The following is a 17,869-nucleotide window of genomic DNA, read 5'->3' on the forward strand; positions in this document are numbered from 1 at the left end:
GGAAGCAGTGAAGACCTGGGGACGACGGACTCAGCATTCTGCAAGGTGTTGAAAATTCAGGTCCCATGACAGTGATGTGAATTACCTTCTTCAAGTAGTCAAAGTATATTCCAGTTTATTTATCCATGTTCAACTCATTCTCCAAAGACAATTCTTTGTTCAAGATACTTAAGAAAGAGTATTTTATAATAACTGAAAGCAATACCAACCCTCAGCATAACATCATCTGTACGGGAAAATGTTGGAATGTTGGAAACTTAAAATCCTGTGGTTTCTCTTAATTTTGTGTAAAAAATTAGAGGAAACTAATAGGTTCTATGCTAGGCCCTAAGACCTTTGTTCATCATTTTGTTTGAAAAATAACAACTTCTCACTAGACAGTAAGTAAACAACTTTCCCAGTGCCTTGTAGGTCAGAGCACTTAAGTGGTTCATTGCAAGCAAGTCTGACCATCAATTTAAGTAGATTGCACAGGCAAATATACTGTCTCTCTTCTTTCTCTGGGGACTAGCTGTGAACAGGCTGATTTTACACATTTGTTTACTACAGTTAACATTTACATTCTTTTTTCATTTAATGTATTCTTTTGAGTAGACAATATCCATCAGGCAATTTGCTATCCACTATGACCAAAGGCAGAACTCAGTCACGTAATGGTGCTTTTTTTCCCCTGACTGGTTGGACTGTCAGTGTAAACTATTTCTTACTTCAGCCTGAAATTGGTTCTATTTAGTGATTACATGAGTTTCAACTGGCTTCAAACACCTCTTACATAAATGAAAATTTACTTCCATACCTACCTTACACAGGTATTTAAAAAGAGTATAAATGTGTCAAATTGAAAAGCTCTTTTGAAATTGCAAACAAATCTTTTAACATTTTAACACTTAAGCTATGCAGGAAGATGTGATACGGAGACATAAAAAGATTTGATTCAAAAGTTACACACAATAAAAAGGGGGGAGAAATGGAGAAAGAAAAGAAATATTATAACCAACACATTGTTGATACAAAACCCCAAAAACCACACTATAAGTTGACAACCAGTGTGGAGTAGTAAGGCACAGAACAGTGCTGTTGTCAGTAAACCCTGTTAAACAGGCATTCACTAAGAATATTAAGAAATCTAAATTGCACAGTTAAAAGAATATAAACCCATGCATAGTTAGGTAGATCAACTCCTGGCTGTTCTCTTGCTGTAATTATAGTTAACTAGTTCCTGGCTAGGAAACCAAACCGTTGTTCTGTAATTAAAGAAAAGAAAAAAATTCCCAAACTGAGATGAGAGTAGAAACTGAAGCACTTTCAAGAACAGAAATCCTGCATTTGCTTCTCTTACGAAACACCTAAAGCTGTTGTTTCTAAAGCGAAGTATGCTTGCTGGAAACTCTGGCAACTGCTGACTGCAACTGCCAGGGTTATCTCCATGGCAGACACCTGGAAGCCTTAAAAGCTGCTTCTTGGGTTTCTGGGCTGCCTAATGCAGAACTGAGATTCATTCTCTGGCTTCCAGAATCCATGAGCTGCATAACTCACGTTTTCTCGTGCCTGAGATCTTCCAGTCCTAGAATACCTGGCCAAAAACGTTGGAAACTGTGCGCCGCTGCAACCTCTTAGATGAGTGGGCAAAACAACAGTCAGGGTCTGAGAAATGCCAGTCTGTGTTTCCTTGGGAGCATGCTGAAAACAGGATGCTTTCATTTAGCATTTCTGTTTTGATAATTAGGCATTTCTAGCAAAAACGTATTTTGCTAGAAAACTCCTAACCAGTTCTGTTGTGAGCAGTCTTTTAACATGAGATAAAAAAAAAAATCCCAAGCTATAAGCCCTGAAAACAGTCTACAGAACTTGACATGATGAGCTAGTGTCTGAAAAAATATTATTGAAATTGAAGGCTTCATTGCAACTTCTGCAATACGAATGTCACTTCTTTTACACTCTTTTTGATGGCTCCAAAACAGTGAGTATCCATGTTTCACTATTTGTGCTTTGCAACTAATGAAGCTATTGCACAATAACACTGTGAAAGGAAGAGATATCCTTTTAACAATGCAGTATTTTCAGAAAGCTGCCATATCTGTGCTGTGTTGTTAAAAATCTACTGCCAGACTGTGCAACGTCTTGGTAGGAGTCATTTCATTTTCCAGCTTCTACTCTTTTTTGTCATTTTACTTCATAGCTTTTTGATTGCATGGCATCCTGCACCCTCAGACAAAGGGTGAGCAGATGTGGCCCTTTCTGTCACAGGAATATACATTCAAGTGTGACCAAAGACACACCTAACTCCTTTCCACCTCACGGTAGCTCTTCAAATATAGACGCCTAAATATTTTCTAATTGATTATAAATTGGAGGAGGAAATTCAACTAACTAACTAACTAACTAAATTTAAAGAAATGTGAAAAAGAAGCTTTTAAAATGCCACTTAGATGAAAGCAATGCAGCCAGTACAGCTTCATAGGAGCGGAGTTGTTGAGAGGGAGTCCCGCTGTAAGAAATTTAGTACCCTTGAAAATAAAGGGAAACATGCATGTAGGTTTCTGCACATTATGAATGGCATAAAGAATTAACTAGTAATATGATTTATCCTCATTATTATCAAAGGCTTAGAAGCCTTCACCAGGATAAAGGCCCTATGAGATTAAATTCCATGCAAATGGAGAATTTATGGGTCAAGCAGCTTGCATATCCAATATCATCAGGAAAATATCCTAAAGTATATGACTGAGGAAGTAATAATGTAAAAAATAGTTGTTTAGTCTGCACTGCCTGCTCTACTAGAAATAATGATACACCACTGACATCACCACTGTCAAAGTTTAAAACACATAAGTGTCAGTCCTCTAACAAGTGCAAGCAAAGAAAAGGATCTTACTGACTTCAGCTTATACTTGCAGATTAGTTTAAAAAAAAAGTGATAACATCATTTGAAGTATTTTCTCAGCTTGGTCAGATGATTGGGAAAAGTCTCTCAGGTGTTTATGGATGGCTGCCAAGTAAAAATCGAACTAATAAACAAACAATCCTCCCCCAAACCAAACCAATTCTACCACCTGCTCCAAAAACAACAGACATCATATCCAACCTTTACTAACAAAAAAAGGATTGTGTGAAGAATATGGAGTCATAGTAAGGCATGGTCTTTATCTCCACAGTCATGAAACTGTGAATTTTTTTAAAGATTATTCCTTGAGTCACAGTCTTTCCTAATTTAGGAAAATTAACTGAAGCCCACTGAAGCCAGCAGAAAAGCTCATACTGGCTTCAGTGATTTGGATCGGGATGGTAAAGTATATAGGCCTTTAATGGAGGCTCCTAATTCTTCTCCTTTGTTTCCAGTAAGGGACAAATTTTCATCTCAGTGAAGTCTACGTAAATCCCCAATTCAGGGGCACTGCTTAGGATCTGTGCTGGCAAAAATGAAATTGGAACTTATTGCCCCCAACCTGTACCCCCTCTTCTCCATTATGTTAAAAACCACCCTCTTTTATGGCTTGTTTCTTGATATAATGGGAAGGTTGTCATCTGCTCCCTTCCATTGGAGGGAATTAGCATTGAAAAGTAATTTTTAGAAGCAACAGTAAACATCAGCAAGCAAGGTTTCAGCTAGCATAATTTCAGACTTCTAGTGCTGAAAGTTTTTGAGTATCGTGTTTACCTGTGTAGCCAATTCCTTTGTCACAGATACTCTCCACGATTCTAAATCAAGATATATGATATCCTTGATTTATTATGAAATATAAGCATTTTCTTTATTTGGAAATTGCTACTATATCCAGAAATTCTGAATTTTTATAGCTGCATCTTGGATAAAATAATGAATGAATTTGCAAAGGCAGAATATAATTGATTGTGCTTGGCTTGCTAGGTAATGATATAATACAGTGTGACTCGACCTGCTGGTGCAGAACACAATCAGTATGCATGCTCTAGTTGGTGGAAAACATAAAATAAACTGCTTAGATTACTTAGTGAGAACCCAATTTGCTTAGAATGACTAAAGCACAACACACGGCCTGAAAATGAAAAGTATGAACTTTAAAAATTCACAAAAAAAAAAAGCTAAGGCTGAGACTAAAATGTAAAAAGGAACACCTCCTAAGCTAAAAAAATAACTTAAGTTATACAAAAGTTCCAACACCGTACACCCAGAGAGCCGGCCCTGAATTTCCTGGCACTGCTGGTGTCAGTATATCCATGATAAAGAATGGCTATTGCAGCCTCTGACAGGGCAAGGACACTCCTGTTATTCAGAACACTAAATTTCCTCCACACTATGCCCAGACATCCCTCTACGCAGCATATCTCACATTTGTATCGTATCCTTCTGTTTGGTTCCGCTGCTGTTTACCACCGTGTAAATCTGTTACCAACCTGTTAAGGTTTAGGACTCTGATGGCTTTCGTTTTTCAAAGAAAGAGATAATTTAATTGTGCTTAAGAAGAAGGTGAAATGAGAACAGATAGCTAGGAAAGTTTTGAATATCAAAATTGTATAAAATATATAAATACGGTGAGAATTTTAAAAAAGGATTGAAGATATGGAATTGTATACTTAAATGCTATGGCAGTGGCCAATATTCAGCCACCAAAGAGGCCAGACACCTTTCCCCATCCACTGGAATATTTGGAATCAATTATTGATTACAGAAGAACTAAAAAGAGAGCTTTTATTTGGAGGATGCAGATAATTTTAAGAACGATGCACTACAATCTAGTCATCTATCTCAAATTGAAAGTCATAAATCATTACATTTTAATACAATAACACCTTGAACGATTAGCAGCTTGAATTACGAGTATATCACCAAAGTTGTGTCAAGTTAACATGCTGTATTTCTAGCTCCCACAGGTCTGGGAACTGTTCAATGCACTACAAAAATATCTGCATATGGGGTAAGAATATAAATGCAGCTGTTCATAAACTCACTATTCCACATGTCATAATGTTGCAAGTCTGTATTGTAAAAAAATGAAATACTAACGAATCAAAACACTTCAACTGTAATCTTCCCCTCAGTCTGGTTTCAGAGGCTCTAAAGCCCAGTTAAACTCATTTCCTGCATTTTCCATGGATTTTCATAGATTTACTGCTACAGGTGCAATAAACCTGTCCGGCGATAAAAGTTGCAGGGAAAAAATCATAACTGTTTCTTGAAAGCCTCATAAAATTATATTCTGCAAGGGGCACTAAACGGCTCAGTTGATCCTAATTCAGCATAAAACCATTTGCTTCCCAGTGAGGTGGGGCTTTGCCCATCGGCCAGTGCAGCAGTAAGCAGAAGGAGCTGTGTATCTGAAGGAGACGTACAGCTGGGCTGGGAATGAAACAGCTTTTTAGAAGCTAGAAAACAAGCAAGGGTACACAGTCCTAGGAGGGGAATTAATTTAGGTCATTTAATGTTAACATACTAGACTTTATTATTGAGTGCAAGTTGCACATTTCACAGTTCTACTTCCTCATATAAAATGACACCTGATAGTGAACCAGCAAGAAAAGGAGGAGGTTATCTGACTAAGGATAAAACCACGGTAACTAAAGAACTAACCAGACAGTTAAGTGGGCTTTTAAATCTAATTATTCTCTGAATATAGCCTCTATTTTCAAATTTCCTCTGCAATGCAAGTTTGAAGGGCATGAAGGAGGACACTGACAGCTTGGGAAGTTGATACTACATTTCAGGTAAAGGCCCTTCCACAAAGTCACAAAGGTCTTCTCCTTATCAGCACTTCAGCTGGGAATAACAAAGAAGAGACACATATGAATTACATGGATTGCAGGATGAGTGCAAACCGCAAGGGAAAAGCAGTGATGAAAAAAGTAAATAGAGTCTTACTGTTTAGGGGGTAACATGTTTCCTGAAGAAATGGAGAGACAAGAGCATTGCACCACATGCTGGGACCTTTCCTGCTTCTCGAGCTGAAGGGACTATCTCAGGAAGGATGAAATCTAACTGGATGAGGTGCAGAGAGGGACAGAGAGGTACTCAGGGGAACAGGTAAGAGTGTGGCTTGCTCTGATTAGTGAACTAGGGGCTGAGAGAGGATAAGATTGCTCTCTATTCATGTAGTGATAGAGTAAAATGCCAAGGAGACAGGAGCACTCTTCATGCTAAGGGATACCCTTGGCAGAACAAGTGGATCAAAACCAGCCACAAGTAAATTTGTGCTGGAAATAAGGTTTCTAACTGTTGGAGCAGTGATATTCTGAAACAGTACCCCAAGGAGAGCCGTAGAGGTAAAAAAACCTAAATAGGCTGAACTAAGAGTTTGATAAGAGTTTGTGAAGAAGATTGCATGATACAGTTAACCGCAGGAGAATGAGATTTTCAAACAGGTTTCTAATCAGAAGAGTAAGGGGCAGAAGGGATCACCAGCTACTTCGGATGTGGAATTCAACCAGTTTATCGGGACAGATGATGAGACCTTGCTTTCAATCAGAAAACCTTCTGGTTCTGAGCCTTCTCCTCCCGAGCACTTTTTCAGTACAGGTCTTAAAGGGAGGCCAAGGTGCCACTGTGGTTGACAGCTGACATGCAGATACAGTAGACAGACAGGGGGTCAATGAGGTTGAAAATTCTGCCTTTCTGGCTCTGCCAATGTACCCAACAGTTAGACACAGGGAAAAACTGAAACCTTTTATGCACCTTCTGCCTTTCAAGTGCCTGAAATTTAAGGTTTGCCTTTGCAAAATTGCCTTTTCTGTCAGGTTTGAGCAATGCTGAACACAAAGCTGTCCAACCCCTGCTGCCTTTTGAGTCTCTCCCTCTAAAGAGAGTTTGATTTTGCTAAAACACCACCACTGCTATTTCCCAGAATTAAATTTGTCTGTCTTTTATTGTGTAACATAGGTATTTTTCTTAGAAACAGTGGATTAACATCACTAAGTATATTTTGCTATGGGTAACAAATAATATTATTAACAGGGGATAACAATTTTCAGCTAATGCCAAACACTTTGGATTTGAAGTGTAGGGCAGAAAGAACTAGGAACCATCACCATGAGACAGACCTACGAAGCAGCAGACAACCTTTACATTGTGTTAGCAGTAAAATGTTTGTTTCTGTACTTGCTTTTCTTCTGTCTGCAAAATTCTTAAAGCCGTAAAACCAACATAAAATGCAATAGGGAAAACCAATTTTGTGTTGGACTCTGAAGCTTTGAACTTTCACTGTCTCTTTCAGATTCATTCAGGTACCATTAGTATCACGAAATCTGATTTGAGTTGGTTAGCTACTCAGTATTTTAAGGCTTTAATTTGCCTAACACTTCTCTGGGCTACCATTTTAGTTATCAAGTAACCTCGCTCTTATGAATAAATGATGGTACAAAGCAATCGCCTACTGCACCCTGACATCACTTTCATATGATGGACATGGGGGGTAATACTTGTGAATAATGAAGTGCCATTGCTTGCAACTGGAGACCAAATGTGTGCCTGTACAACACGGTGTTTTAAATATTAGAGGGCCTGAGAGAGAAAAAATTTAACTTCAACACAAATCTACTGCACATTTTGGCATTTACACTAACAGGCAAGCCATTGGTTTGGCTGACAAGAAAGGTGTAATTAATGGACAATTATGAGTCATAAATTCAGAATCAGAGTGCATGAAACAACCTTGTTACTGGGCAAAAAAAATTCTATGGGATTTTTGAAAGAGTCCTTCCCTTCATGCTGGCTGCCACCCTGGGTCTGGTCACTGCAGCTGCAAGTTACCTCTGTTAAGTAAAATGAAATTAGTGATACAGCTGCTGATGAATAGGTACTCAAATCTTAAAACTTGTAACAACAAGACCAAATGAGCTCTCTTTAACAACTGGAAATCATAAAATAAAACTGCTTTTGGTGTGGGAAGCCTGAAGTATAAAAAAAACATCTGCACTTTTACTGCCTAGATCTAGCAAAGCTTGGAGGCTTCTTTTGTTTCATTGTTCCGCCCTGGTGTTTCTTCAGGCTTACAGTTATTACCCAAATACATCCCTCATTTCCACATACCTTGTAGTGGAAGAGGAATAATCCACAGAAGAGACTGTACAGGTCAGCCGTGAGTAGGGAGAGGTTGACAGCAGTAGCACTGGTTTTCTTTATGACCACTGGCATAAAGCTGTAGAGGCCAAACATACAGGCACTAAAGCCAACATACAACAAGCCTGCAGAAGAGAAACAAGAAGCAAAGTGACCTTCCATAGCCTGCAGAAATGTCTCGTGTTGGGAGGAAGAAGGCTGTGTTTTTAGAAAAGGATGAAGAATGCTTTTCAAAAAAACATGGATTCAAATTATTAAGATGCACATATATGTATAGATTAAGAGCACCATTCTAAATATATACAAAAACCAGTGAAAACCATACCCACACAGCAGTCTACACAAGGTCTGCTCTCTGTGGTCCCCAAAACAGCAGTGCTATTTTAAATTGGTGTCTTATACTACTGGTGAATACCTCACGTCCAACATAAATTTGGATGAAATGATGCATTTGGACACATCAAATCTAGTCTCTTAAGGAGCTGAATGTCCCCAACACCAAGTGAGTTCAGCTGAATTGGATGGAGCACACAATATTTTCTGGGAACAGACCCAAAAAATCACTGCAGAAGTATTTGCAGAGGAGTTAATGAGCCAATGGATGAATGCATTAGGACAGCACTCAAGTGACAGAGGTCCTAGTCCCATTTTGCCACCAAACCTGATTAATCACTTCACAGTTTTGTGCTCCTGTTCCTCTACCACTTTTTGTCTGCCTTCCTTAACAAAGCTTTCTGGAGCTGAGACTATTGCTTGCTACATGTTTACAGAGTGCCTCACCCAAATTAGATTGTTAGACACTAATATAATAAAAATACATTATAGTAAAATTCTAATTTCATTTAAAAACTGAAATAACTTACTGGGAAAGAATTCATTGCTTCAGTTATTACTTGATAAATCCCAAGACAAATTAATCAATCTGAAGTTAAAAACCCAGCAAACACTTCACTCATTTGCTCTCATGCAAATGATATTTCTTAGGCTGCTGTATGCTGCAGAATTCCCAGTTGATATGTGCACGAGCCTAAATTTAGACTCACGCCAGCTCTTCAGAGCATGTTGTTATTGACTAAAAGTTGCAGAAAATCTGATTGCCAAAGTCCGTAAAGGAATTAGAAGGGGAGGAAAAAAGCCCATATGATTAGTATCTGCTTGTGGATCCACTTAGTTAAAAACTCTTTAGAAAAGCTATCTAAAGGATAAAATCAGTCGTGATAGTTTGAGTCCCTTAGAAGCATCTGAACGGAAGTGTAAGTTCATCTGAAACAAATACAGCAGTCACAAAAAGTCAGTGTCTATGTATCAATTGTTATGGCATGATAACGAATTTGAATTTATATTCAGAATATGGATAATCATGATAAGAACTGTTTTTAATAACAGGCAGCAAATTTTTAAGGTGTGCATTGTATATGGGTAACAATGGAATTAGTCTTAGGCAGTGCTTGAAAGAGTTGCTTTATGCAAACTCTGCAACTCTTCTGTAGCAGACAAATGTTTGCATCGAATGGTGCGTAGTTTTGATCAATGAGAAATTGTTTGCGTACATGAGCATTAAGTCAGCTTTTCTTCCAGGCTTAAGTCAAGAACAGGTCAGGTGCAAAAGCCATTCTGGACCCAAAGTCAGCATTCTCAAAGTACAGTCTGCAAACCACTAGCTGGTCCACCGAGCCCCTGCTAGTCAGTCTGGATTTAACACACATATTCAGGTGCTTTGCTGGGTTATGCTCACAACTAACAGTATAATTTTATGGTACTGCCTTGGTGTTCATATTTTTTGGCAGCCAACTACAAGCACTTCACAGGGTGCTTGTCCAAAGGGCATTTCAATTCCAGTGAAAAATTGCTTAAACTGTAGCTGTCCTATCAGAGGTGAATGTAAGGTGGCATTCATTTACATCTTAAAAATAAATGTCATACCCACCAGCTGGATGGCATTTAGTGGTAACAACAAACAAACTGGAAATAACATCATACAATTTTCAGATATTGCTTCTTAGAGGGCCAGTTTTCAGACTAAAAATATGTTTTAAGTCAAAGGCTTGGAGCCTCAGCTTCCTGGGGTACCCCTGCAGTGCTAACGGCAGCCTTGGGAATCACCACTAGTGCTGCAGTCCCAGGTACTGGGACCTGTGTCTAACCAGGCACTGAGTCACCGGCACCAATTGCCTGTAGCAGGCACTGGGGTGAAGCAACCTGCTAAGTTAGGAGGTGCTTTTGTAATTATCTGCTGATCAGCTGGTCTGTGTTAAACCCTGAGAAGCTCATCATTTGTAAGTGTCTGATTTCAGCTGTGCTGGCATTGTCCTGAACTGAAGGCTTAATCTGCATGAAGGCAGCTGTAGGTGGGATTCTTTACGTCTAACTCTGGACACATACTGAAGGCTGGTGGTCACTGAAGAGATTGGGAAATTTTAGGGTGCAGATTGTCCAACCTCTTTTAGACACCAGCTTTAACATAGTATGATTTTTGTCATGCCTGTTTATTCTGATAATAAAGGGATCCTGATGATATCCTGATGATAAAGGGAGTCTATTTAACTAAATCAGATGTCCACATCTCAGATATCTGAAGTTGGTGGAAGGAGTCCCTTCTTGTCTGTCAGTGCTCACCCTGATGGGTAACGTCACCAGTTTTGCCTGTTTGGGTGTGAATGCCTCATAAGTGTCTGAACTGGGCGCTTAGGATCATAGGATCATGGGGTGATTCAGGCTGGAAGGGAGCTCAGAACTCTCTAGTTCAAACCCTGCTCAAACCAGGCTCAGCTGTGAGATCAGACCAAGTTGCTCAGGACTTTGTCCAGCCTGGTCTTGAAACTTCTGAGGATGGAGACCGCACAACCTCTCTAGGCAACCTGCTCCACTGCCTGCCTACCCTCAGTGTGAAGAAGATTTTCCTTTTATCCAGTCTGAATCTCTCATTTCAGCTTCTGCCTGTTGTCCATCATCTTCCTGCCATGCACCGCTGTGAAGACCTTGTCTCTGTCCTTTTGATAACCTCCTTGTAGGTAACTCCTCGAAGCCTTCTCTTCTGCAGGCTGAACAAGTCCCAGTCCCTCAGTATCTCCTCATTTGTCTTAAGACTGGGCATCTTCACACAGATGGGCAGGATCTGCCCCCAGGGACTGCTCTAAAGTAGCCTAAGTACCACCAAGACTAATATGTCTTGGGAACTTCTGTTTTAGCTCCTGAGCATGCTGGTTGAATGTTGCATGTTTTATCCTTCGCGTTTTTACTCCAAAAGTTGTTTCACTGGGATGAAATGGAATAAGTTATGATTTTTCATGGTGTGTTCTTGGAATAAAGACCATTCAGAAATGTTCAAACCCCCTGTAACACACAACACTTCTTTGGAGATTCAAACTGGCTTTTCTCTTAAATAAAACTGATGTTAATTTATTTGTTATTATTTCATGTATCACTCTACAAAACATGTCATGGTCTCATATGAAACCACTCAGAGCAGTATAATCATTCTCCTTTCAGTCAGGTTGTCAGCAAGTATTAATACTTAAACCTTCAAGGATTCAAACAGAGCTACACTGATTTATACTAAGTGTGAAGATGATGCTATGCATCAGGGGACTTTCCAAAATTAAAACCAGGAGGGCCACAGCGTGTTTTAAACATGACAGTCATAGCACATTGGCTTTAGATCTTTATATTCCAAAATCATTTGCATTTTACATCAGTTGAAAGGTAGCTCATCCATTCTTAATAGCACAATTATGGCAGATGGCAACAGGCCACCTTGAGTTATTTATTAGGTTGCCTGCTGTGACTTTATCACTACCATTCAGAAGGCTGATGATTTAACTCTGCTGGACTGCAGGTTTGAGTCTGTTGCAGTGGATAACTATTCAGGACAAGGCTGTGAACACCCTGACATAGATTTGTCAATCCCTACTTGACAACCGTGTATCGCTGCCAATGCCATGGAAAGCACACTGAGTGCAGCTGAAGCCAGGGAAGAACACAAAACTACACATAATTATCACCATTTAATCCGTGTTCAACTGCACTGCATTTCCAATTATTGCTCTAACAAAACAAGTACATATCTACGATGCTCTTCCTAAGATGATCTCCTCCTTATGAAGCGTAGGGACTCTTCAGAATTAGTGACTAACTTTCAATGACATTTTAATGGCATCACAGACCAAGTAAGACTTTATTTTAATAGCACATCTCACTGATACTGAGTTACAACAGAACTCCCATGGAAGTATGTATGACATTTACAGGGATAGTAGATTAATTCACTATGACCATTGCTAGTTCCATCAGTACCAGATTAATTATTTCCCTGAGCTCCTTATCATGAAGTATAAACAAACACTGATGCAATTATGCTAATTATCTCAGATTAAAGAAGGCCAATACACTTATTCTACACAGTTGAGTGTGTTTCTCCATGGATACTTTAAATTAATTTGTCATTTAGTTTTACAGCTCAACCATCAAATCTCCAAGACTTCTAGGTGCAGTGTTTTGTGAAAGATGCACTGTTTTTATTAAGGTTTATTATGATGAGAGGAAACTGTGAGCTAAGTTTGAAGAAAACAACAGTCTATTCCATAACTTGTATCCCCTGTCCTCAGGGACTACCCATGTAATCAGTTGCCTTTGCACACTCCTGAGCTGTCATTTTGATGTTCATTCTGAAACTAGGTAACAAGCTCTTGTCAATGGATTGCCAAAGCTTGAACACCCTGTTAAGTATATCAGCTCTATACTATTAGTATTCTTTTATTTCTTCTATTGTCATAAATAGTAAAAGAAGGGAGTCTTCTAAACATTGATTTGCTTTTAAAGCAAATAATTTGCTGGGCTAATTAGAAGGAAGTCTTAGATCATAAACTCAGGTTCTAAACTGAAACGGGAACATGCAATCCACTGCATAGCAAAGCACCGTAAGAGCTTCATTGTGCATGATGTTACCTAAACTTGTCTAAAAGACACATTTGCTATATTCCACCAAGACTACTTGGAAAGCAATTAACCATTTGCATACAGAAATGCTCCCCTTGGAAATGAGTTTATGGGGCTATAATATGCACTGCAAGTACTTCTATAGTTTTTTCTTCAGTTCCTTTTTCTTTCTTTGGCATTCGTTGAAAAGGTTTGGCTCTTAATGACTACCTCATTTATTTGTCCCAGCGTTGCATTGAACTGGAACCCCATTATTGTTTTACTTCACGGCTGTCTGAATAATTATCTTATGGCATTCATGTACTTAACCTAATGGTGCAAGGAAGGCGTAATATGGCAATGGGAGAACAGATCATTTAAGAAAGGTTATGAGGCATGTGGTTCAACCTTGGGCAGTAACTCGTGGAAAAGTCACAAACATTGGCTCCTGTGAAACTTAGTGCCTGCCTCCCCAAACATTGGTTGTCTCCACGCCTCCTTCAGCAACTATCTTCAATGATGTAAAGTGTTTTCTTACCTATTTGCCAATCCCAGGGAACTTTCAACAGCTCTTTGTGTTCCATGATTGCACTATAAGAGAAGAGAAGGCAAAATTTGATGGAAGAGAACAGAAGTTAAATTACTTCCACTCATTCAATTCAAATGCTGGACAAAACAACATAAATAACCTTATAACAAAAAATCTCTGTAGGAACCAAATGCAATCAGACTTTGTTAATCCACTCTGGCATTATACCTGTGCTCATGTATTTGAAAGATCTTCAGGGCAGTAATCAGATGTGATAGCATACAATTTGTACTGGTTTATTTCCATCTCTCTATACACCTGCCCAAAGTGCCCATCCCCCTATATGTTCAATCCTCTTGTACTCTTCTGACTTAATATTCTGAAAGCTTTTGAACTTTAATGATTAATAATGTATCTGTCTGAGTTATTCACCCTTCAGAGCAGCTCTGCAGTGTCAAATAAATATAGGTATCACAGGCTGGCTTTGGGGAGAATACTGTGATTTTGGGGAGAATACTGTGATTTGTTACACACCGAGAGAGATCAAATAGTCACAGCAATGAAAGTCAGGAAACAAAGCAAAGGATGAGCCAAGCTGCAAAAGTCCACTTTCAACATCTTGTAAGTCAGTCTTGCATCATACATTAACATCAAAATCCCAGATCCAGAAAATTCTAAGGTGGCAACAAGTCAGCTCTTCCCAATCCAGGCAAATAGACCCTTGGAGATTAGATATCTCAGAAGATAGGCCTTCGCTCAGCTAACAGCTTTCTCTGATCTGTGATTTGCAGATAACTCCTGCTGTGCAGAACTCTGCATGCTAGTCTGGACACTATTTTAAACAAGTATAAAACATGGAATTACACAGATTGAAAAACAAAGTACCGAGTACAAAAGGTGGTATATGGAAGACCACATCTAATGGTAAACCTGCAGGAATTCAGGGCCTTCCAAATTAATCTGGTCTAGACAGCTGAATCCTTTTTGCCGACCAGACCCAACCCACAGGGAAGTCTGCTGCCTCCCTGGGGCCCGGGTGAGACATGTCACTAGGAAAATCCCTGGTCTGGTACGGCCCACTGATTACTATCCGCTGTTGGTTTAGCAGGTTGGAAGTGACAAGGTTGAGCAAAGAAGCCTAAAAGGGATCAAGAGGGACTTCAGAGCACTGGGGAGACTGGTTGAGGGATCGAGAGCTCAGGTGGTGTTTTCCTCAATCCTTTCTGTGGTGGGGAGGAATGCTGAAAGGAACAGGAAAGTGAACCTGGTTAACACATGGCTCAGAGGCTGGTGCCGCCGGAGGAATTTTGGGTTTTTTGACCATGGGGAGGTCTACACGGCACCGGGCCTGCTGGCAGCAGATGGTGTTCAACTATCGTTGAGGGGGAAAAGGATCCTTTCTCATGAGTTGGCGAGCCTCATTGAGAGGGCTTTAAACTAGATTTGAAGGAGGAAGGGGATGAAGCCAGGCTGCCTAGAGATGAGCCTAGGGGGTGGCATGCCGATGTTGGGGGCGAAATCGATAGCCCAGCTCATGTGCATCTACTCCAATGCACACAGCATGGGCAGCAAACAGGAGGAGCTGGAAGCCACTGTGCAGCAGGACAGCTATGACGTAGTTGCCATCACAGAAACATGATGGGACGACTCGCATGACTGGAGTGCTGTGATGGAGGGCTATAAATTCTTCAGGAGGGATAGGCAAGGAAGGAGAGGCGATGGGGTGGCTTTGTACATCAAGGAATGTTTTGATTGTATAGAGCTCGATGATTGTGATGACAAGGTCGAGTGCTTATGGGTAAGGATGAGGGGGAAGGCAAACAAGGCAGGTATCCTGCTGGGTGTCTGTTATAGACCACCCAACCAGGACGAAGAAGCTGATGAAGCATTCTACAAACAACTGGCAGAAGTCTTACAGTTGCAAGCCCTTGTTCTCGTGGGAGACTTTAACTTACCAGATGTCTGCTGGAAATATAACACAGCAGAGAGGAAACAGTCCCGGAGGTTCCTGGAGTGTGTGGAAGATAACTTCCTGACGCAGCTGGTAAGGGAGTGTATTGGGTTTGCGTGGCAGCGCTTTGGTAGCAGGGGGGGCTACAGGGGTGGCTTCTGTGAGAAGCTGCTAGAAGCTTCTCCTATATCTGATAGAGCCAATGCCAGCCGACTCCAAGACGGATCTGCCACTGGCTAAGGCCGAGCTAATCAGCAACAGTGGTCGCGCCTCTGTGATAACATATATAAGAAGGGGGGGGGGAAACCGGGAAACGGCAGCCGGAGAAGAGAGGAGTGAGAATATGTGAGAGAAACAACTCTGCAGACACCAAGGTCAGTGAAGAAGGAGGGGGAGGAGAGGTTCCAGGCACCGGAGCAGAGATTCCCCTGCAGCCCGTGGTGAAGACCATGGTGAAGCAGGCTGTGCCCCTGCAGCCCATGGAGGTACACGGTGGAGCAGATATCCACCTGCAGCCTGTGGAGGACCCCACGCTGGAGCAGGTGGATGCCCAAAGGAGGCTGTGATCCTGTGGGAAGCCCGTGCTGGAGCAGGCTCCTGGCAGGACCTGTAGACCGGTGGAGAGAGGAGCCCACATTGGAGCAGGTTTGCTGGCAGGACTTGCGATCCCGCGGGGGACCCATGCTGGAGCAGTCTGTTCCTGAAGGACTGCACCCCATGGAAAGGACCCACGCTGGTGCAGTTCGTGAAGAACTGCAGCCCGTGGGAAGGACCCACATTGGAGAAGTCCATGGAGAACTGTCTCCCGTGGGAGGGACCCCACGCTGGAGCAGAGGAAAAGTGTGAGGAGGAAGGAGCGGCAGAAACAACGTGTGATGAACTGACTGCAACCCCCATTCCCCGTCCCCCTGCACCGCTCGGGGGGAAGAGGTAGAAAAAATCGGGAGTGAAGTTGAGCCCGGGAAGAAGGGAGGGGTGGGGGGAAGGTGTTGGTTTTTTAAGATTTAGTTTTACTTCTCATTATCCTACTCTGATTTTGATTGGTCATAAATTAAACTAATTTCCCCAAGTCAAGTCTATTTTGCCTGTGATGGTAATTGGTGAGTGATCTCCCTATGTCCTTATCTCGACCTACGAGCCTTTTCCTCATATTTTCTCTCTCCTGTCCAGCTGAGGAAGGGGAGTGAGTGAGCGGCTGTGTGGTGATTAGTCCGGCTGGGACTAAACCACGACAGGGAGCCTACCAGGGAAGGCGCCCTGTGTGACCTGCTGTTTACAAACAGAGACGGTCTGGTGGGAGAAGTGAAGGTCGGAGGCCATCTTGGGCTTAGCGACCATGAAATGATTGAATTCTCAATTCTTGGCCAAGTAAGGAGGGGGGTCAGCAATACCACTACCATGGACTTCTGGAGGGCAGACTTCGGCCTGTTCAGGACGCTGGTTGAGAGGGTCCCCTGGGAGACGGTCCTGAAGAGCAAAGGGGCCCAGGAAGGCTGGATGTTCTTCAAGAAGGAAATCCTGAAGGCGCGGGAGCAGGCAGTCCCCATGTGCTGTAAGAAGAGCTGGCGGGGAAGACGACCAGCCTGGCTGAACAAGGAGCTTTTGCTGAGACTCAGGGAAAAAAGGAGAATTTATCACCTTTGGAAGAAGGGGCAGGCAACTGAAGAAGAGTATAAGGACCTCGTTAGGTCATGCAGAGAGGGAATTAGAAGGGCGAAAGCCCAGCTAGAGCTCAACCTGGCCACGGTCATAAGGGATAGCGAAAAATGCTTCTCTAAATACATTAACAACAAAAAGAGAGCCAAGGAGAATCTCCATCCTTTACTGGATGCGGGGGGGAACATTGTCACGAAGGATGAGGAAAAGGCTGAGGTACTTAATGCCTTCTTTGCCTCAGTCTTTAATAGCCAGACCAGGTACCCTCAGGGTAATCAGCCCCCTGAGCCGGAAGACAAGGGTGGAGAGCAAAATAAACTCCACATAATCCAGGAGGAAGCAGTTAACGACCTGCTATGCCACCTGGACACCCACAAGTCTATGGGGCCTGATGGCATCCGCCCAAGGGTGCTGAGGGAGCTGGCGGAGGAGCTTGCCAAGCTGCTCTCCATCATTTATCAACAGTCCTGGTCAACGGGGGAGGTCCCGGATGACTGGAGGCTTGCCAATGTGACGCCCATCTACAAGAAGGGCCAGAAGGAGGATCCGGGGAACTACAGGCCTGTCAGCCTGACCTCGGTGCCGGGGAAGGTTATGGAGCGGTTCATCCTGAGGGCGCTCACAGGGCATGTGCAGGACAACCAAGGGGTCAGGCCCATCCAGCATGGGTTCATGAAGGGCAGGTCCTGCTTGACCAACCTGATCTCCTTCTATGACCAGGTGACCCCCCTAGTGGGTGAGGGAAAGGCTGTGGATGTTGTCTACCTGGACTTTAGTAAAGCCTTTGACA

General features: G+C 41.9%; 1 protein-coding gene across 1 annotated transcript in view; it reads right to left on the reverse strand.

Annotated features, from left to right (window-relative positions):
* Nucleotides 1–17,869, reverse strand: part of SLC35F1 (solute carrier family 35 member F1) — a 251,369-nt gene that overhangs the window by 12,773 nt on the left and 220,727 nt on the right. The window contains exons 6-7 of the mRNA XM_059835583.1: nucleotides 13,482–13,534; nucleotides 8,000–8,154 (exon numbers count right to left, since the gene is read on the reverse strand). Of these exons, the coding sequence (XP_059691566.1) occupies nucleotides 8,000–8,154; nucleotides 13,482–13,534 (208 nt within the window). The remainder of the gene's footprint in view (nucleotides 1–7,999; nucleotides 8,155–13,481; nucleotides 13,535–17,869) is intronic.

This window comes from Gavia stellata, chromosome 2 (genome assembly GCF_030936135.1).
Source record: "Gavia stellata isolate bGavSte3 chromosome 2, bGavSte3.hap2, whole genome shotgun sequence".
NCBI classification, from domain to species: domain Eukaryota; kingdom Metazoa; phylum Chordata; class Aves; order Gaviiformes; family Gaviidae; genus Gavia; species Gavia stellata.